The 22464-nt window shown below is 40.8% G+C and overlaps 1 protein-coding gene across 5 annotated transcripts in view; it reads right to left on the reverse strand.

The window, feature by feature from the left end:
* The window catches only part of DNAH5 (dynein axonemal heavy chain 5), a 244682-nt gene that overhangs the window by 208433 nt on the left and 13785 nt on the right, over positions 1 to 22464 (reverse strand). For 3 of the 5 annotated variants that reach the window (XM_019713456.3, XM_088796438.1, XM_088796439.1), the window contains exon 1: positions 1040 to 1321. The exons of the other annotated variants lie outside the window; for them this stretch is intronic. In XM_019713456.3, the coding sequence (XP_019569015.3) occupies positions 1040 to 1096 (57 nt within the window). In that variant the 5' untranslated portion in view covers positions 1097 to 1321. Of the gene's footprint in view, positions 1 to 1039; positions 1322 to 22464 lie in introns of those variants that run through there. 5 annotated transcript variants of the gene reach the window in all.

Consider the following 22464-nt stretch of genomic DNA (forward strand, 5'->3'; position numbering starts at 1 on the left):
CCCACAGTGGCTGCACCAACTTGCAATCCCACCCACAGTGCACAAGGGTTCCCTTTCCTCCACATCCTCCCCAGCACTTTTTGTTTGTTGATTTATTGATGATGGACATTCTGACTGGAGTGAGGTGGTATCTCATTGTGGCTTTCACCTGAAACTAATATTGTATACCAACTATACTTTAATTTAAAAAAACAAAAACAAAGAACAAATGAGTAAGTGCCTGCAAGCAACAGAGTTTAGGGGCTTGGCTGGAAGACACAGATTTTGGGAAGAATTAGAACCATGGAGATCGAGGTAGTGGAGGGTGGCTCGCGTCACAGTACTTAGAAAATGCAGAGACAGCATTTCTGTTTTGCGGTGAAAGACTAGGCTGCCAGGCTAGACGGAATCATCTGGACAGTTGGGGATGCATAAAAAATACAGTGATCAGGCCCTGAGGAAGCAGGGGTTAACGTTGAGAACCGAAGCCCAGGGAAACCTCCATTTTCTTCTGATTTTAGGTAATTGGCAGTGGGAGAGGGTTCCAAATCCCTCTCTATACACCTGCATAATAAAAACTGCTGACTGACCCTGTGCTAGAGAAGCTTCGATGTAATTCCAAACGTCCATCCTTGCATCTCCCAGCCTGTGCATTTCCTCATTTCCAGGTGGGGTATTCATAGACTCTAGAAAACTCGCAGCCCAGAATCTGCCTTAACGATCTCCCATCACCAACAAAAGCTTACAGATCTCAGACTGGAAAGCACCCAGAATGTGTTTTCCCTCAGACAAGCATCACCCCAAAAGATGCAGTGTGTATTTCTACCACTAGTTATAGGTTAGGTGGCCATGTGCAGAAAAGCCTAAGGATGCAAACCCTTTTTTTTATTTGAAATAGCAACATGTTGCCTTATGCACTATCCAAAAATTAGTAGACAAAAATGTTTCCCACAATTTCATCAGTGCATAACTTTGAACTTTTTTAAGGTATTTTCCCACACAGGTGTGAGAGATGATAATCTAAGACACACATGCAAGCTTATAGGCAACAGCTTCTTACCGTTAAAACACGGGTGACACTCTGCTTCCAGAGCTGTCTCCTACCGATCCTAAACATTGCCGCCACAATCTGCTCAGTTTCTGGGCTCTTCCAGAATGGTCTTCTAACTCCTGGGAGACCTACTCAGCGTCCAACAGGCTTGCAAATGAAAAGCCCTCTGGAGGACCTGAAGTTCGCTTTTACATTGCTAATCTGCATATACTGCTCACCAGATACAACAAATAAAAATTAAAAGTTCATCTAGCCCATTCAAGTGTTCCTTCTAGAGTCCCTCCCCCGGAGCCTCTCCCGTTCCAAAGCCTTGTGTTGTTAGGGTAATACTGTTTCCATGCTGTACAGTTTAAACACGCCTCATAATGATGTTTATCAACCTATCAAAGCATTCAAACCACTCAGTGGCAACACAACTTGTTCTGACATCCATTTAATTCTATACACTGCCCAACAATGAGCTTGGAGTCAATAGAGATAGTTGACTAATTCCTTTGAACAGTGAGAAACTTCAAACCCTATCAAAAGAGAATGCAGAGAAGCCACAGCTCTGAATACATTGCTCAAGAAATTCAGTCTTACTTTGTCTAAACAACTTTGTGTGCACGATTAACTGCCAGCCTTGTGACTAATTGTGACTAATTGTCAGATCGGCTAATTGTGACCCAGAGGAGCCATTTTCTCCCCAGGAAGAACAAGAAGCCTGTTTCATATGCAAATAGCAAATGATGTCCATAAATGATGAGCGCTCACACAGTTGCACATACAAATAAACCAAGGTAATTTATTCTGTGTGACTAAACGTCTCGATTATCCTTACTGTGCAGACGTGACAGGAAATCACAGCCGACGTGATTTGAGAGCTCTAGCTATGTATGATTTCCCTCATCAAGATGAATTAAAGGCAGGACACTTAAGGTTGGGTTGTTCGATCCAGGATTTAGTCCTTAGAATTCAAGGTTCAGGAACTCAAATCCAATGAATTCATCCAAAGATAGTCAGGAAGCAGGGAGCTCATACTGCCAAAATCCTGCTCATCAACCTCACTAGAGGCTGACTTGAAACCGGGCTGCTAATTTCGTACTGACACCCACTGCGAATTTGGTATCTGAACTTGGGAGATTCGTCTGATCAACAGCCTTCATACGCAGGGGTCACAAAAACCCAATGTTTAGACCTGACTACAGTAAGTGCTCACTTAATATCATCAGTAGGTTCTGCAACTTTAAGCAAAACAACATGTAACAAGACCAATTTTACCCTAGGCTCATTGACGTAAACAAGAGTTAAATACCTATGGCATCTCATCAATGTTATAACACAAAGGTATCCAGGGCCTGCTGTGTTATTGGTAAGCAAAGAACTAGAGCACAGGAAGTTAGATTTTGTTTGTGGGATATTTAAGTCAGCCTCTGGGTATGGGTAAGCAGCTGTTTTCTGTCCTGATGATAAATGAAGACAGGTATTGACGCTAGAAGATTCTCCTATGTGGTGTTGAAAGGTCACCAGCAAATCGCAGAATTTTCTCATCACCCTTGCTCAGCATCTCAGTATCAGTCCCAAGAATCTGCCGTCAACATACGACCTCAGGACAGAGGTTCCAATTCATTATATCACTGTTTATCTTTCATTAGTTACATTTAAATCAGGTGCTTCCCTGATGGCATTTGAGACGCCATCCTCATTTCATCAGCAGCCCATTGACAGCACTTATCTCTTGGGGAGAGTTGCTTTCTGGGAAGATTTCCACAGATGGCTGATAGCATTCACTTTGTGTTTGGCAGGCGTACCCGTGGCTCTCTGGAGGCTTCCCAGTAAACTGCAAAGTCTTCCAACCTCTGTGGCTGAACGTCAACCCTCCATGGCTAAGTAAGGCAGTAGGTGTCTTAAAGGATCCCCTTGAGGGTCCCAGACCTGAAGGAGGCTCCCTGAGAATGCTGGTTAAACAGCACCAACAAGCCTAAACCCTCATCTGACCACCGGCCCCCTACATGCCTGCCTGAAATAAAATTGATTTCTGGTCGCTGGAGAAGAGTTATCAAACATTGTTCAGTGGGGAACTCAGGAGGGATTTCCCAGCAGTAGTTTCCATCACGCACCAGCTTCAGCTGGTGAGACTCCTCCGCTAGGAACTCTTACGCAAGGAGCTCTCCAGCTCTATCTGTTGGACAGTGCGCCCTTCCAGGCTGAGAATACCGTGTTTCCCCGAAAATAAGATAGAATCGGAAAAATAAGCCCTAGCATGATTTTTCAGGATGCTCGTCATATAAAATAAGCCCTACCGTATTTCCCTGAAAATAAGACTGGGTCTTATATTAATTTTTGCTCCAAAAAAACACATTAGGGTTTATTTTGTATTATGAGCATCCTGAAAAATCATGCTACGGCTTATTTTCCAGTTAGGTCTTATTTTCAGGGAAACACGGTAGTGACCATACACAAATCTTAGGTCAGCTATAGTGAGAAAACAAGAGTGGACAATGAGCATCCTGCAGACAGGAGACTTCATCCAGAAATCCACGTACCTTCAGGCAAAGTTTAAAGTTCCACTTTCTTCATTCATTCATTCATTCATTCAACAAATGTTTGTGAGGTCCTTTTATGGGGCCAGGCACAGTATTACATACTAAACACAGAGCAGCTAATTAAAACACACACTTAATCAAATGTTAAAAAATTAATTATAAGATACAGAGAACTGATTCTGGGTGAACACACAAGGCAATATATAGATGATGTATTATAGAAATGTAGACTTGAAATCTATATAATTTTACTAAGCAATGTCACCCCAATAAATTCAACAAAGACTAAAAATGCATAATTATTTTTGTAGCACTCAAAGAGAAAAAAATAAAATGCTGCCAATGAAACTTAAATATAATGTCAATTTTAAGATGTATCCTGAATTCGCAGATGTTAAAATGTGAAAAATGTACATCTCAGAATCAAAGAAAAACCGTCATTCCTGCCTTCACTGGGGGAAAATATTAAACAGATAAAATATAAATAAATACATAATTATTAATAAAATATAATTACAAATTGTGGAAAGTGCTACAGAAAAAATAAATAAGATGCAGGCTTCACTTGGATCTGTGTTCTGAATTATTGCCATTTTTTGCTTATATTCCAAAGTGTAAAACTTCCTGAACTTACCCCTAAATTATGGAGAGTCACCTAGTTTCGGCCTTGCAGCCCTGTACGTACAAACTATGCCATGTGGTGCCATAGAAAAGTACAAGCGTTGGGGTCAGACAGACCTAGATTTAGATGCCACCACCATCCTCTTCTAGCTGTGTGATGTGAGAGCTCTTGTTTCCTAAGTTAGAAATAAACCCACCAGCACTTGTGATGATTTAAATCTATATTGAATTCCTGGAACCTCACAGGCACCTAATAAAGAAAAATACAACTACGTTCTTTTAGTTGCAAAAATGTTCTGACTACAGGTAGTGACAACATAAAATGTAGGGGACAGGGCGGACGGGTGGCTCAGTTGGTTGGAGCGCGAGCTCTGGGCAACGGGGCTGCTGGTTCAATTCCCACTTGGGCCAGCGAGCTGTGCCCTTCTCAATTAGAATGAAATTAATGAGCTGCTGCTCAGCTCCCAGGGGGCCAGATGGCTGAGTTGGTTGGAGTGCGGGCTCTCAACCACAAGGTTGCGGGTTTGACTCCTCGACTCCCGCAAGGGATGGTGGGCTGTGCCCTCTGCAACTAACAACGGCAACTGGACCTGGAGCTGAGCTATGCCCTGTACAACTAAGATTCAAAGGACAACCACTTAGAAAAGTCCTGGAAGTACACACCGTTCCTCAATAAAATCCTGTTCCCCTTCCCCAGTAAAATCTTTTTTTTAAAAATGTAGGGGACAAATTTCAAAATCACTTAACCTAACCCACAAATTCTAGTCTATTGCTGCTTGGAAAGTTTGCTCTAGATTTCTGAGTATGTTCCAAGGGAAAGGGTGAACCCAAGGCTTACCTGTTACCATCTGTACAGCCGTCATAGATTTCCATCTCTAAGAATGTCTTACTGAGGCCCAGTAGAACCAAAGGCATTCATCCGTTTAATGGCCATGTAAACAGTGACATGGGGTGGGAGAGGGGCAGCATATGACAAGTGAGTTCAGAAGGGTGAGAAAGAATCCTATTTCTTCCATTCTGAGTTGCACATTTTTTTTGTTTTTACCATATTGAAATTGGGTGAATCTGATATTCCACATGCCCTTATAGCTGCTGTTGGTCAGCAACAATCATGACATAGTTGTCATTGCCAGAGTTTGTGCAGACTCAGCTGTCATCCCAGGTGGCATGACAGGGCCACTACAACACCTTGATATGTCAACAAACCATTGAAGGTCCATTTGAGGATGGAATGTGTGTCCTACCATGTTTCCCCAAAAATAAGACCTAGCCGGACAATCAGCTCTAATGCGTCTTTTGGAGCAATAATTAATATAAGACCTGGTATTATATTATATTATATTAATTATATTATATTATATTATATTATATTATATTATATTATATTATATTATATTATAATGAGACCCAGTCTTATTTTACTATAAGGTTTACTTGGAGCAAAAAATAGTAAAATAAGACTGGTCTTATATTAATGTTGGCTCCAAAAGATGCATTAGAGCTGATTGTCTGGTTAGGTCTTATTTTCAGGGAAACATGGTAGTTGTCTTCTGAAAATGTTCCACTGACACCTTCTGGGAAGATCAGGAAAACACCAGCATCACAATTTATAGAATGGGTAACAGTGGATTGAAAGAAAATTCCAGAAGAATCAGACTCTGAATGTGAGGAAGTTTTAGAAATTTCTTACCCTATTCATACGGATGCACAAGGGTTACATTTTTTTTAATTCTATGTTTAAGTGGGTCTAAAAGAGCTTTTACAATTAAAATAAAATTTAAAGAAAGCAATGCATCCTAGTTTAACTGACAGCTGTTTTTCTGTCTTGGTGGTGGAAACAGTAGTGTGTCTTTTATCTGATGATGGCTTAGATCAGATGAAATACAGTTTTCAGATAGCTAATGATCAAATTGATCAAAGAGAACTTCTTAGAGAAGGTAAGGTTTAAGTTAAACCTTGAAGGAGGGTAAGATTCAAACAGGAAAGGGTAAAGCATCACATGGGGAAGATACCATGAGCAAAGCATGGAGGCTGGAATTCAAAAGACAATCTGTCTTGTGCTGCAGTTGTGAAGAAATATGATGATTAATCTCTGAAAGGTATGTGGAGGCTGAACTGTGGGTGTCTGCCTTACGTAGCTGGACTTTGCAAGACATCAGAAAGTCACCAGAGAATAAATTGATGAAAGCCATATTTAGGAAAATTATGCTGATCCTTGTAAGTATGAAGGGCTGGAGTGGAGAGACACTGAAGTCAGCATTCTGGGCTTGAGAAAATAAAGGATTTGATAGAGGGGTGGCAGCAGGGGCCACCCAAGCCATCAAACAAACAAGCTAAATAAAGAAGTAAATCCTTTTGTCCCATCCACTGTTTTGTTACCCATAAGCTACTCCTAGATGGCAAATCCTAGTTTGAAGAAGGAAGGGAAGGAATAGATTGATGGAGATTGACAACTGGTAATGGAAGAGAGTACAGTTGTCAAAGATGATTCCATTTTGTCAAACTTGTCTAAAGTGAAGTCTCATGATAACTCAAACAGGAATGTGGCACTCTAAAGAAAGCACATTTTGAAAAGTAGATGACTAAAGAAATGTAAGTAAAACTCTCATTCTTTACTTTTCCTACTGGTCTTTTCATCTTGACGTGAAGGTTAGTATATACAAGACCAAAAACATCCATTACTTTTTTCTTTATTCTATCATAATAAAAAAACTCATAATAGGAAAACAACTCAGAATAAAAAGAATATATTGATTCAATAATCATTTGAGCTGCCTCCCCTCAAAAAAAAAAAAGATTTTAAAAACTTCAAATGAAGTGGTATGGTTTGCTGGTTTTGCCACCATTTCCATGCATTAAAATTGGGCAGCAAAAGTTAAAAATGACGCATAAGTTTTCTGGAAACTCATCTGTCAAAATTCAAAAGAGAGGAAGGAGGAAAGGCAGGAGAAATCCAGAGGAGGATACAGAAAGTTGATGAACTTAGAGTAAGTCATACCCTAAACAGAACATCCAAGTTCAGCAGGTGTTAAATTGGAGAGAGAGGGATGCTCCATGCTAAGTGCATATTCCACAGCTTATTGTGCGGTGCCTTTCAAGTGGAAAGTAAGAATGAGGAATGCTTGGCACTGGGTGAGAGGTCTACCAAAGGAAAGAAGATCTCAGGACATCTCTTCTTGTCCTTTCCCTGGGGACACTTCCACACTGTCCTGGCTTTGGTTGGGAAGCCACACTTCTGACCCTGACTCACATATACTGGTTGTTGTGTGACTTTGATAAACCACCAGCCACACTGGCTCCATTTTCCCCATGAACTATAAGAGGTAGGTGCCCAGGTGACCTCGCAGGTGCCTTCCAACTCTGGACAAAATGCATGGCCTAAGTAAGTGACCTTTGCCACTTAGCTCCCAAGGCCAAGGCGTGCTGACAATTATTGCAACATTATCTTAACGTGAATTCTCCATGGACAAACTTACAACATGGCATACAAGACACTGGAAAAATACAGTTGCACTGGAATCATCTAAAATGAGATTGACCACTTAACACTGCATCTCTGTGACATCTTTCATAATGTTGTTTTCCACACAGGAACATTTTTCCATTCTGGATACCCACATTTTGAACAAATGATGCCTCCTGGGCCAGGATACGTGTTCTTCATATACGAAGCTATAGAGCTTCATAAGGTTCTCTTCCCAAACCTAAACACAAAGCTCGGGGCTCTGAATGAAGATAAGGAAACCAAATTGTAGATGCAAATCAAAGAATTCATGATAGTAAGTCCTCCTAGTCTCCTGTTTTTGGGTTGGCTGCTGAGCACAGTTATAATTTTTCATGTTGAACCCTTACAGAGCATGTGGTCTAGCTTAGTTATCCTAGCTGCTCCTTATTTAGAACCAAAATTTTAGCTTTACATCACACACACCGTGTTTCCCCAAAAATAAGACCTAGCCAGACAATCAGCTCTAATGCGTCTTTTGGAGCAAAAATTAATATAAGACCCGGTCTTATTTTAAGATAAGACTAGGTATATAATATAATATAATATAATATAATATAATATAATATAATATAATATAATATATAATATAATATAATACCGGGTCTTATAGTAATTTTTGCTCCGAAAAATGCATTAGAGCTGATGGTCCAGCTAGGTCTTATTTCCAGGGAAACACGGCAAATGAGAAAAATAACACTTCTTTAATCAGAATTATGTTTGTAGTTATGATCTAAAGGATAATCAACAGCTTGGGGATGATGAACTTATGTCTTAATTACCTGTTCTTTCAGAAATTCAAGGTCCAAACAAATACATGACCAGTATTAACGGAACATGTGAAGAGGACCCTCATTAATCACTTTGTGAAAGCAGCAGACGCAAATGATCTTTCCCTTTGTGTTTCCTCTTAGTTGCTACTATTCTACTTTACATGTGGGCATTTTAAGGCACCAAGGCATGATCATTTTTCCAAATACAAAGCAACACAAACTCCAACTCATATTCCCTCTTTTTTGGTTCTGGTTTCATTGATCCATTCCTTATTTAGGAGAAAAATCTATCTCCCTGTATAAATCATTGCCCATGCCAAGATCTGGTCTCTGGTACTGAAGACAGCAAAAAGCAGTGAGTTATGCTGAGAAAGCCCTCAGCCCACATCACCTGCCCCCTGCTGACTCCCCAACAGACACGTACACGCCTGCAGGAACCCACGACTATAACTTCGGAAATGAGGATCAGGGGCCCAGGTCTCACCAGGGGATCATTTTGAGGGTTATCTGCTGTTATCACAGTTATGCTTGTTTTTGCTTAAAAGGGAAAAATAAAGCAGAAAGTTAGGTTCACCAGCAAATGTCAAAATTCTCACTTATCCCTGCATTTAGTTCCTCTTTGGTTTTCTCTTGTGCTAAAATACCATGAAATGGTAAGCTCAAACGCTCATTCCTTTCCTATGGAAATATTTAAAGAGGAGAATGAACCAAATGCCATTCTGTATAATGTTAGGAATTATTAGTTAATTTACTCAAGAGAATAGGGTCTCTAACATTACCCCATCAGAAGCACGTCAATCAACCACCATGATAGAGAAACTTCTCAACTTATGATAGCTTAACTTTGCAAACCTCCGTTATTATTTTTATCATATCTACAAACTCATGAAAATAACCAAGATATACTGATAAACACCAATGGTTAGTTAGCATTCACACTCATGCCAAGGGGTCTGGCAGTAAAATGAAATGCATTGATTTGTGAGGAAAAACAACTTTTGATCACAAGAATGTGAGCAGATACAGAAAATCCATGTATCTGAAACCAAGCAATAATTTCTGGTAAGAATGTTTTGTCTCTCTTTGAAAAGCTTAAGAGTAGACTTGGGGAGACATCAAAGGAAGATGTTTCCAGCCAAAACCAAAAATTGTTTGATCACCTCAGAAACAGAACAGCTGGCAGAAGACCAGAGTTCAAGGGGAGGCGTGGTGTTTGGTGACCTTTAACCCCCACCCATAGCACTGCAGACTCTTAAAGGTCAGGGATGGATGTGTCTGTGTCACATCTGTATTTCTGGGTCTTTGCCCTGCTCATTAAATGAATGAAGTACAGTCCCATTTATAACCTCATCCAGGAGTTAATTAGGTCTTTAAACCCCAAAGTACCTACAGTCACAATGAGTTACTCTGCTACCAACAAAACAAAACTTATGTTGCCAAGGAAGACAAAAATAGCTCAATTTATTTACCTGTTGGTGTTTTCTATATTTCACCTTTCTTAAAGACCATAACATAACTTGTGATAAATGTCATTACCACCTATAGATTTCACAAAGCAGATCTCCAACACTGCTGCTTCTTTCAACAGCAAAAAAATGTAACATCATTTCAGAGAGCAAACATAAACTCCATTACCACATCTATAAAGAATACATTTGTTTCATTCCTAACAAAACTACATTATATAACTGCTATGCAAACCAAACATTCTTTCAAAGTTCCTTAAGGATCACTTTCAATGCTTAACTTCTTACCAAAACCGGCATCACAACTTTCTGGCTGAGCTGCGACAAAAAGACACCCAATTAACATTAACATATATAAGTACATTTTACAATTGCTTTATAATGCAATATCTAGTTCCTGCTTCCTAAGGAATTGCCAGGTTCCTGATTTTCCATCATTATTAACTCTGCCACTGAAAACAGTTAACATTGAGCCTTGTATTCAAAGGTAAGCCCCAGGTAGATTCAAACATCCAAATGAAAAGGTACCATTAATTACATAAATCAACTTTCATTGATTGAATTAAATTCTACATTGGGAACATAAATACGCCTAGATATGAAAAACAGGAAAGCCAGGATAAGGCAAGGAGTTTGAAAATGTAGCCCTTGCCTGTTGATTTAGTATTTGACATGAAATTAACCCAAACAATTACTGTCTTTGGATGGTTTTAACTTTCAAATATGATATCATCCAAAATGCAGGAAGTTTCCTGTTTAATAGAAAACAAAGATAGCAGAAAAAGACCCTTAGGATAAAAGCCGGTGACATAATTCCTTTCCTCAATGGTAAGAAAATTAATTCCATATTTCAGGTGTGATTTAAGAAGTTCTTAAGGTTTTAAGAAAATGTTTTAGTATAAGTCATTAATCTCTCCCAAACAACCACCATTATATTTATTGAGCTTCTCTGACAGACTCAACACAATATTATTCAAGTATAAAATATAAAGAGGTTATAATCCACAGGAGATAAAACTACAATTAGTCAACAATAAAGTACTAAATTATAAGAACCTATCAAGGTACGTAGGAATCCAGGCTGCCACCGTCATGAGTCACTGCGTGTGAAATATACCCTTAATATGCAATAAGTTTAAAACAAAAAAAGGAACTTTTCATTAAACTCAGTTTTTTTAATTAGTCTCAATCACTTAAATAAAGTAGGAGCAATACAACACCTAAAAATTAAAGGGAAAAAATAAAAAGCTAAAAAAGTCTATACTGTTTTCTTTTCACAATAGAAGAAAATGAAGAAAAATGTTCCTGAGGTAAGTGTTCCGAAAGTGAACTAGAGCAGACAAGGAGAAAATACTTTCTTTTTGCTTTTCCACTTTCTTCTTCCCCCTTTCCCAAAGCAAAGGGTTAACAATTGAATCTGCTCTAACAGAAATTTCTAGAAGGAGGATAGTGTAGTCTCCCTGGTCCCCACGAAACCACATGCACTTGCATCACTGCCGCTTCCTGGGTGAGAGCCATCCCACCTTCTACTCTGGTCCCTCCTCCTCTCATCTCTCATAACCTCCCCTTCTTCTTCAGTCTCCCTCTTTCTTATCTAAAGCCTGAAGGAAAATCGTTCCCAACCAAATCTCACACATTCTCTTTCACATCATCACCAATGTTCTTGCCATTCTGGGCATCATTTGGAAACAAAGTAGGATCGCACCATCAACATCAAGGCGAAGGCAGACAGAGGGAGCATTGCTTGGTGAGTGGGTTTCCCTGCCAAACACTGAGAGGAAGAAAATACGGTGGGCCCAATCGCTTATCACATAATAGTAACAAAGAATAGAAAAACAGACATTGAAGGGGTTAAGTCATTGGTGTAGATCAACAGCAGAAAATCTATTGTTTTTCTAACCCTGAAAATATAGAGCTGAAAACATCAGTTTCCTAAAAGAAACTGAGGTAATACAAAAGAAACTGTGCGTTGTAATACTAAAAGAACTATAGCTGAAGGCAATTTTTCTCCAAACTCTTATCCTCATTAGGGAATTACATGTCCCTCTTTTATTTTATTTTTTTAAAGAAAATTAATTAAATGGCAACCATTTTGAGCCACAACAGTGTCCTGCAGAAAGTTTTTCAAGTGGTAAGTAGTTGATTTAGAGTTTATGTTCCCCTAATTAGTTCCAGTCAGCCTTTGTAGAGATTAAATCTCATTAAAATCAGTTCAAAACTCATTCACGTATTAAAATTTTCTTCTAAAATATATAGAAAAGCAAGACCTACAGGGCAGGAAAGGGCTTGGCCAAGAGTGTGCAACACTGAAGAAAGAAAAGAGCTTCAAGTTACATCCTGCCCTTCCCTACAAACCACCTCCTTGTGCAAAAACACCACCCGTATCCACTCTTGCCAATGGGGATTACATGCTGGCCTCTAAACAAACCTTCAGAATCTGTCTGAAACACACTACCTCCTTCTGTGCCCAAGTCCTATTTGTGTGTCAAGAACCTGTTCCCATGTCCCTTCTTCCAGGAGCCCTTTCTGACTCTGAGTTTCCTTCTCTGAAATACTGTTGCTCCTTCCTTGATTCTAATAGTTTTCATCCTGAACAATGATTACATTTCAGAAATACGATTTATGCTAGCATTTTTTTAAACAAGGCTTTTGAGTATTGTGATTAGCACAGCATCTGACACATAATAGGTGCTCATTAAATATGTAGCAAGTGGCCAATTTTTAAATCACTTATGTTGTATACAGTAATAAACCAAAAACTATTATTTCTTTTTGTTAAGTAATACCTCTATTTTTTTAACCCTTTTGAAGGTGTCATTTTTCACACTGTTGTTCTCATTCTTACTGTTTGTTATCTTTTTACTTTGAGGCTAAAGGTAGTGAGAGTGGTTTCTAAAGGTTGGGACAAGGAATCATTGATAAGTGTAAAAGGCAAATTCTAGCCCCTCTTATAAGTGTCACTTTTCCTGGTCCGTGCCCCTGGTTAAATAGAGGATGTATACTTGCTTCTTCTGCATTTCTGCTTTCCTCTATTAGCCTAGACTGAAGCGTGAAGTTTACACCCTGAGAAACTCGCACATTTTTTTCTCGCACTGAAATACACAAGCAAGTGCTCTTTTTTATTATCACTTTACTGAGTGATTATCAAATCGGACAGAATTGCAAACCATAATTTTGTGAACTGAATTATTCATAAGAGTGGATTTCAATATACTGAGCATCAACTTACTGCTCTGAGCCGTCAGCTGAGGTTTACAAATATTTTCCTTACAGGGAATTGTTGTTGCAATATTATTTGTAGTGTGCAAATGTCAAATTGGTAAAGCTCTACTATTAATAATGGCTCTATATACGCCTGAAAGGAGCACTGTGCCTGCAACCCACAGGCGCAGGTTTATCGGGCTTTATTTTTTCTCTCTGAAAAGAAAGCCTCGAATTCCAGTTACAAGGTTTACAGCAAGGTTTACAGTCTTAAGCCCTATAAAATCTTATGTTCAGAGGTTAATAAAATGAGATGAATCCAGCGATACTACATGTTGGGTCTTTTCTTTTTTCCTTTCAAGCCCAATGCGTTCAACGATGTCGTCTACACGACGAAGAGGGACTCTGCAGACAGCTGAGTACTGGTGGAGGTTAGCTGCCACCCAGCGGCTGCAAATATGACGCACCCAAACCCAAGGCCGGAAACGCTAAGGAAATGCAAAACGGACCCTTGTCTCATGAGGACATCAAGGCTTATCAATAATTTACACTTACTGTCTTATATTTACTAAGAAGGCACAATGATGGGGAAATTACTGAATGCTCTAATGGGAGACAAGCCAAAGTCTCCCCTTGTATAATTCTAAACCATAAGAAACTTATGTTGATATGGTTTCCCATTCAAAAATTCCCAATTTAGAAACTTTGCCAAGGTTTCTAATGAAATATATTATATATATGAATATATGATGAAATAATTATATAATGAAATAATTATATAATGAAATAATTATAATTGTAAAATACATCTTACCGCATGGAAGATGGCACATTGAAGAGACAAAGTTTTTGATACCAATCTCTAAAGAAGTAACAGATGCAAGTATATCCATCCATATAGGGATCACAGAATTGATTCGCTCTGAATGATTTTGATGGTTTTCTCTTATGTAAAAGGCAATATCGTTCTCTTCTTTAAGATCCTTAACCTCATTTAAACAATTCTAATACCAATGTTTTTAATATCGTTTTTATTATAAAAATAATACACATTTATTGTGGAAAACTTAAAGATAAATATCACCACAATCTGAGCACTATTAATATATATTCTTCCAGTCTGATTTCTATGAAAAATGCTCTGGCTCCCATTTTCTTTAAAAAAAAAAAGTTTATATTGAAAAGAAAGGGAAAAGTTTATATTTGTATATATGCAAGCATGTATCTTTATTTTTAGTTTACAAGCTATCATGAAAATTTTCTCATATTGCTAAATATTCTTCAAAATCTGGTTTAGTGGTTGCATATCATATTGATTAAATGGGCCTTAATTTATTTAGCCAATACTTTTTTTTAGCTGTTAGATTGGTTCCAATTTTTCACTTTTATAAACAATACTATAACAAAAATCTCTGTGTACAAATCTCTGCATAGCTTTTATTTGTTTATTTATATAGGTTATTAGAAAAAAATTATTTCTAAAAATTACAGCCTTTGGTTCCCATGAGAAATTTATTTAATTTTGTTTTATCTTTGCCCACACAACAGATGAGAAATGGTAGGTCACTGTTACTGCAATTGCTAGTATAATTTTCAAGGCTTTGACAATAGTGGAGCTGAACATTTAAAAAAATATTTATTGGACATTTGTGGGGTTTTTTTTACTTTTGTGAATTGTCTATTCATGTCTCTTACTATTTTTCTCCTGGTAATTTTCTTTCCATTGAGTTGTAATTGCTCTTTTTAAAACTGTTAAAGATATAGCACACATGCAGAAAATGAATAGCTGATTCAATATTACTATCACACAAAACAGAATTAAATATAAACGTCTTAAAGATTTGGACCAAGACAGGCATTTTATTTTTATAAAAGTTATAATGCATTGTGAGTATATAAGTAGCTTTGTGCCAAAAAAAAAAAAACACCACAATTAAAATAAAACAAGCCAGACCTATTAGAAATACAGGCAACCTAACAGAAAAACTATAAAAGGATGTTCAGATCAAATGTTTTAATAGAAATATATTATACCTTATACTCCCTGGATATTATTATTCTCTTATACGCCATAGGAGTTTAATAAAATTAATCATTTATTAGAACCTAAAAAAACCTTAGTGCATTTTAAACTTGTTTTAATGAAACTGTCCCATTAAATGGAGGTAAAGTTCAACAGAGATAGTGAAAAGTGATTTTGGCCCCAAACCACTGCAAGTCCTGTGCATCCTCTACGGTGTCTCTCCTGCCTCAGGGGTACCATCATGCCCAGGAAGACTGAAACGCCAAGCTGGTGGCTGGGTGTTCTCCATTCCTACTCAGCCCCTTCCCCTGACTTTCTTATAGCCAAAGCCCTAAAGAGACCAGTGTCTACAAGAGTGTATAGCCACAGCTTCCTGGGCCCAGATGGGCACCAGGCATTTGCCCATCGGGGTACTAGTGCTACAACCACTGTTTTCCACCACATCTGAGCCCACCTGGCCAAGAGAAGGCATGTGGATGGCCCAGATGCCATGGGAAGTTGTTTTAGGCAGTTAGGAGGCTGGGAGGGACCAGGGCAGCCCTATGGCATGCTGCCCGGGGGCTCCCCAGGAGCTGGGGAGCATCAGTGCCACACAGACTCTTCCTGTGGAGTCCACAGAGGGAAGGGAGAAACAGCAGGCATCCAAGAGGCAAAAATTTAGGGGCACTGATAAACTTGAACACCAACAAAAAGAACAGATGCCAGCCCGTAGCTCTGTGCCAATCATCAGGCCTTAAATTGCTGGATAATGGAGAAAGTTGGGGGATTCCAAGTGAGGGGACAGAGTTGCCAGAGCCTACAATGGGGCCATTGAGGGTTCTGAGGCAGGGTTTACTTACCATTTGGAACGGAGGTGCTCAACCTTCCAACAATTAGTACGGCTGTACCAGTACATATCTGCTGAATTATAATATGAAATTCCATTTTGCATTCTGCAGTGGGTATTGAAGATTTGCTCATTCAACATCCATGCTGCAAACATCCATTTCTAGTATTTGGTTTTTTGTATTGCAATAACTTGAAAGCAGAAAGCTACATTGTCCAGACTCCTTTGCAGCTATCTTGCAGCTAGGGTTCCATATGTAATTTAGGCCCTTCCAAATAGATGAACTTGCCTGACACTTGAATCAGAACTAAGTTTGGAGGCAAATGTAGGGTGTGAGACAGCCGTTTAGCACATCACAGCAGAGGTGATGTGGCCCTGGAACCAGAACCAGGAGAGAAGCTCACTAACCACGAGCGGCAACATTTCCCTCAGTTCTGCCCTGTGCTTTGGAAAACTCAGCCTACCATCTGTTCAGAACTCCCAATGATTTGGTGTGGTACCTGTACCCCTTGATTAATTCCTTTGCTCTGTAACCAGCTAAAGTGGATATTCATATCAACAACCAAGAATAGTAACCAAGGAAATGACACCAGAAGTGAAATTCAGGAAATAGCTCCCCACGGAAATGTGAAATGTGAGCTTGGCCACCGGACTTGCTTAGCTCTGAAGGCTGTGTGGACCCAGGTACCTTCAGAAACTGGGACACTAACAGTCATGACCACAGTGGCAAATCAGTTATTTAGTAGTCACTTGTGGTTGCCTAGAATGAAGTGAAGCCCATGGCTTTAGAAGGCCCAAGGTCCCCTGTAACTGATGATTTATAGGGAGCATGAAGAATACAGAACTGTAGGGTGGCAGCCACTGAGCAGGGTAACCATCCCCTGGGGAGGAAGAGTCCCAAACCACTGGAAGTTAGTGAACCCAGCATTGAGCTCACAAAGCACACCATCAGGGACCACAGACAAAGTGGGGGAGTATAGGGTTAGTAATAAATGGTGTTTGACTCCCAATGTCTGTCCATCTCCCTATGACCCAACGGATGCATAAAACTCATCCTGTGACACAGTGGACACGTGAACTCATCCTGTGGTACCTTCCATAATGCCTAAGTGTACCATCAGAATAGATACCCTTGGCAAATGGCAGAACCTCCCATTTTACCAGGTATGGTTTCTTCTGGAATACCCTCTAGCAGTGTCACCATCATAGACGTGATGCAGGTGGCAATCCCTGCCACAAATCCTTTTAACTTTCCTGTTCCGCCAGTATCTGCCTCAAGATAGATGATCTCATATCAGAGCTCTTCCAACCTGGCATTACAGATATTTTGGGCTGGATAATTCTTATATTGTGAAATGTTTAGCAGCATCCCAGACCCCTAGCCACTGGATGCCAGTAGCATGACCTCTCCAGTTGTGACAATGTCTCCACGCATTTCCTAATGTCCTCTGAAGGACAACATTGTTCTTGGTTGAGAGGCTCAAATGACATGAAATAAGCTTAATCAGGGGTTGACCCCATTTATAGCTGAAGTTCCAGATACGATTTCTTGAGCTAGAAAGAAGCACAATTCTCACTGAGCCTCTGGATTTAGGAGGCAATATATCCCATATTTTGGTGCACTGTTCCTGCCATCTACACAGAAGGCTTCCAGTTTTGAGTGGGACCCAGAGAAAATATGGCTCCATTTGGTGCAAGTCCTCTGACCCAGCTTGAAATTTCTGGGGAAAATGGGACGCTGCACGGAGCCCAGAAAAGAAAATCACACCAAATGCTCCTTGCCCACTTCAGAAGTAAGTTGTCTTCTTAAAACAGATCCCGCTTCCTACTGAGCCCAGAAGAAATCCAAGTGACCAAGGTACCTGAAATTCCCTTCATGAGCTCAGTGTTTTCTGACCCTCGGGTCAGAAATTGGGGCTTTTGCAATGACTGTCCACCAGGTTCTAGAGGAATGAGGAGCTCATATTCTCGGTGCGCCTACACCTGTGTCCTGCCACCTGTCTCTCAACGCACACTACGGCCCCTTGGGAGAAAGAGGTCACTTTGCCTCTCCCTCAGGCATCATGCAATGCTTCTGGTTTGCTCCTATTTCTAGAACCTGAAAGGTGAAATCTTACAAGATCATCTTTTCCAATTGCCTCACAAGGCAGATTAGGAAACTGATACCTGGAGAGGTTTAGTCACTTTCCCAAATGAGGGAGGCAGGTGGTGACAATTCAGGGCTCCTTGCTTAGGGTCTTTTTGCGTATTTGAAAGTAAAGAGTTGGTGTAAGATTCTCTAGTAAGAAGTGATTCTGCAGCCTACTTAAGCCCTTTCCTTAACTTTTGTCATACCCAGTGAAAGAAAATGTATCAGTCTACTGCATTTCTCATTATTAAACTTCTAGAAAAACAGAGGAAGTTTTGACTACATAGTACAAAACCTTCTCATCGGTCCAGCTGTTTCATATCTCTGCCCCTAGGTGGTTTACCTCGCCTCTTCCAGCTAATAGAAATCTTTATTCAAGTCCAAGGTATCATAAGCATAGTCTGTCCTAGACGTTTCTTAGAAACTGGCCTGGGAGAATGCATTATCATTGTGAAAATCGTGCTTTGTGCAAAAAATGAAGGGTAAACTACCTGGAGTTGTTGCTTTTTATTTTGTAAGTTATTAGTTCAATTACCAAGAGTCAGTATCACCTGATGAAGTGACTTCATCACCTTCAAAAAAATGACATTTACAAATTTCACACCCTATGTTCTAGGGTCTGATTATATATAACGTCACAGTATTTTCCAGAAAGAGTAATAATTTTAAAATTCAAATGTATTTTGCCTCAATTCCTTAATCTTGAGCAGTATGTCGCTAAGATATTTTTAGGCTTTTCCACAAGGTGGGGCTAGCCTCCAAGCAATTCTGTTGCTAAGGATAGATGCATTGGTATTTTGGAAACGTTCATTACCAAGTGTCACTCACGTTAGCTGTCTTGACAGAATGGCTCACTAACAGTAACTTTAGCAATCATTAATTCAGGTAACGGATGACTATTTCTGGCAGCATCTGAGGAGCTGTAACTTCTCAGCCTTTGCTCGTTCATACAATGGTCTTCGAGTCCTGGTTTGCCTTCTCCATCTCCCCAGTTCTCAGCTTTACTGGGAAAGCCAGTGTGAAGGGTGTGAGAAGCACGCTCCTCTTCATCTCTGTTCCCAGGGACTGGCATCTCCATGGCCCTGATCCCCACAGAAGAAAATGCTGCCAAGCGGCAGAGGTCTTTAGAAGATGTCCATTAGCTCAGGAGAAGCAGAAATTGTATTCGGGTCCATTTAGATCAGGGCAGAGAAGTGGGAAAACTGGAGGAAAACTCCGTAACCTTGGCCAAGCAAGTCCTGTGTGCCAAAAAAGCCTCTCCATGCATCATCTCATCACACCCCCATAACAACCGTACAGGGCAGTTTGACTCACCCTGTCTCATAGAGGAGAAAAACTACAACTTTAAGAAGCACTTCACTGTCAGTGGCCCAGCTGGAAAGAGAAGGCCTGTCTGACTGCAAGGTCTTCTTACTTTTATACCCCACTGTGGTCAAGCAGACATATGGAACCCTACTGAAAAGCTGGGGCCCACATAGCTCAGTCTTGCCATGGAGTCCAAAATAAAGTATCAGAGTCCTGGAGCCACAAGTGGTTTAAAAATACATTCTAATTATTGCTTGCAATAATTAAAAGGGATATCAAGAATAGTAAAGGGGACTCAATTCATAATCCATAGCAACATTTCTCAAAAGTCCCTTGCCTCTGCTCCCCCATCCTTTCACACCCCAAAGCTGTTCCAGGATTACTCACACACAGACATTTCACAGCTTTTCTCTCCTCCACCTCTCTCCTCCTTTTTCCTCTCTCCTGGCTCTGGCTAAATCCTTCCCCCTTTCTTGCCTCTAGGATTCATTGCCAGAGACTAGCAGTTCCAAATTCTTCTTTGAGGGTGAAAGAAATCATCATACGTCTCTCACATCCGTACCCCAGATCCCAGCCCAAGCCAAATGGGATTCCTAAACATCTGGATATGTGAAATGAGCTGCAGAAGTCCTCAGGGACGGTGATTCATAAGAATTGAATTGCATTAGGATTTTAGGGGGGTTGCTCCCTTTCCCTTATTTTGGCCAGTGGAGAAGAAAGATCTACAGAAGACTACACAGGATCTCAGGGGAGAACCCAGGGAGGGAAGAACAGAAAGGTGACTCTTTCAGGCCCCAAACTGTGGCTCAGGACTGGGAAGGGGGGCTGCACATGAGCTCCCCTGGGGACTCTGTGAGAACTGAGGGGAAAAGCTGGTGCAGCTTTCATGCACATGGAGCCAAGTGCCATCCCTCATGAGAGGAGGGTATCAATGCACAGACATATCATGGCTTCAGGTGTGTGACCGCACCTGCCTCCCAGCCGGGTTGTAAGAACCAAGAGAGATGCCTCGGTACCAGAACCCCAATACCTTTTACCACTACTGTGACGGTGCATTTTGTGTGTCAAGTTGGCTAGGCATGGAACCCAGATATTTGGTCAAACATTCATCTAAATGTTGTAGTCTATTGTGTTCACCTCTGTAATACCAGCACCTAGAGCAGCACCTGGTTCAGCATAGGCGCTCAGTAAGTAAGTGTAGAGTGAAAATCCAGATGATGCAGACACTGGTGGTCTAGGAAACACACTAGGAACTTTCTGAAGAAAGTTCATGAGCTCTTTGGGGCCAGGATTATGTCGTGTTCACCTTTTGCCCTGGCACCCAGTACTGTGCCTGGCTGAGTCAACCATATAAATATTTACTGAAGATATTAATGAGCAGATGGAGCTGAATGTTAGTTATCCTTCCATGCAGAGGGACTTCAGGTAGAGTCAAAGGAGTGAGATAAGTGGGTTTTCTGATTTGGAATTCGGAGAGAAGTGAAACATGCTGGCTCTCTGTCCTATCTTCTCCCCTGACTCTGCAATGCTGTCACCTGGCTGCTGTCACCCATGCTGGAAGAGGCAGCTCTGAGAGGGAGGCTCCTGTTACCCGCTGGTGTGGAAGTCTGAATGCTGCACAGATAAAGCCATGCTTTCCAATCAGCTTATTAAAACTAACATAAATATTTTAATCTCCATCGGTCTGATGTCTTGATCTCTCTATCCTTCTAAGTCAAGGAGGGAAAGGAGACAATTATGTGTTAGCCCCTCACTCTCAAATTAGGTCTCTATGTCTTCTTTCTTCCTCCACCTCAAACACCACCCCACCCCCCCACGCCACCTTTCTCAGACTTTTGGTATCTGTATGAACAACCTCCGTCTCCTAATTTTCCAAAACGGGCACATCTGGCAGGTTAGGTAATCATTCCCAAACCTGGCAGGCACTAGAACTGTCTCAGACACTTTGTATAACTAGAGATCGCAAGCCTACTGCAAAGCCATTGCATCAGAACCACTGTACAAAAGGCCCAGAAGCTGTATTTTCCTGACTCCCAGTTGATGCTGCTACAATCGCCCATCACCAGTCCCAGGTCAGTGTCAGGGCTCCAGGACACCAGCAGAGTAGATACAAGTGCCCCCTCCCATTCTGGAAGGAGGTGAGAACACCTTCCAAGAGTTTTTTCCTCTTCCACTGATCTTATGAGCAGCTGCAGTCCTATAGGCAACACCCCAACCTGCTGGTTCCTGTCCAAACTTGGAGGCTGAAGTTGTTGAATGGCTGGGGCAGTGGTTCTCAAACTTGGATGTCTCAGGAACCCTTTACACTCTTAAAAATCATCAAAGCCCCTGTTATGCAGGGACTCTGGTCCCACTCCCCGCACAAGAACGCAGGATAAGGTGAGGCCAAAAAGGAACAACAACGGAGACACGAATAGGGGGTTCATACCACTATATTTTCAATGGCGGCTGGTCGAGACACAAAAGCAAACATCTGCCAGTACCCCACGAGGGGTCTTCCTGCACCCCAGTCTCACTGGCAGCCGGGCGAGACACAGGAAGTAGGATCAACGTGATCCGCCATGTAATCCACTTGCTAACCATGCTTGCTAACTGTGTCATCCACAATCCGTGTTGCTAGTGTAGCCATGGCAGTTATATCAGTGGCTAATGGCTAACTGGTTACAGCTGACGGTCAACTAGTCACAGCTGACGGCCATCTACTACCCAAGCCAGCACCTTTCCACGTGAGGCCGAGAGCCTGGAAACTGCTCTCTGGGACTCCGTCCCTACAGCCCCAAAGCCTATGTGGATGTGAGTTATACGTATCTATTGACAGGTACTGCATTCGAAATTAAAACAGAGACATGTTGAAAACACAAGCATACACAAGCACACATCCCACCAGCCATCAGAGCAATGATACTGCCAAATGTCACAGTGGCCACTGGAAAGCAACTCCACACACACGATGTCTTAGGATAAATGTGAACATAGTTTTGACTTCAGAGACCCCCTGAAAGGATCTGCGGCCCCCCAGGGGTCCTGGATGAAACTTAGAGAACTTCTGGGCTATGGTAATGGG

The sequence above is a fragment of the Rhinolophus sinicus genome, chromosome 3 (genome assembly GCF_057876585.1).
Source record: "Rhinolophus sinicus isolate RSI-liver-muscle chromosome 3, RSI-T2T, whole genome shotgun sequence".
In the NCBI taxonomy this organism is placed as follows: Eukaryota; Metazoa; Chordata; class Mammalia; order Chiroptera; family Rhinolophidae; genus Rhinolophus; species Rhinolophus sinicus.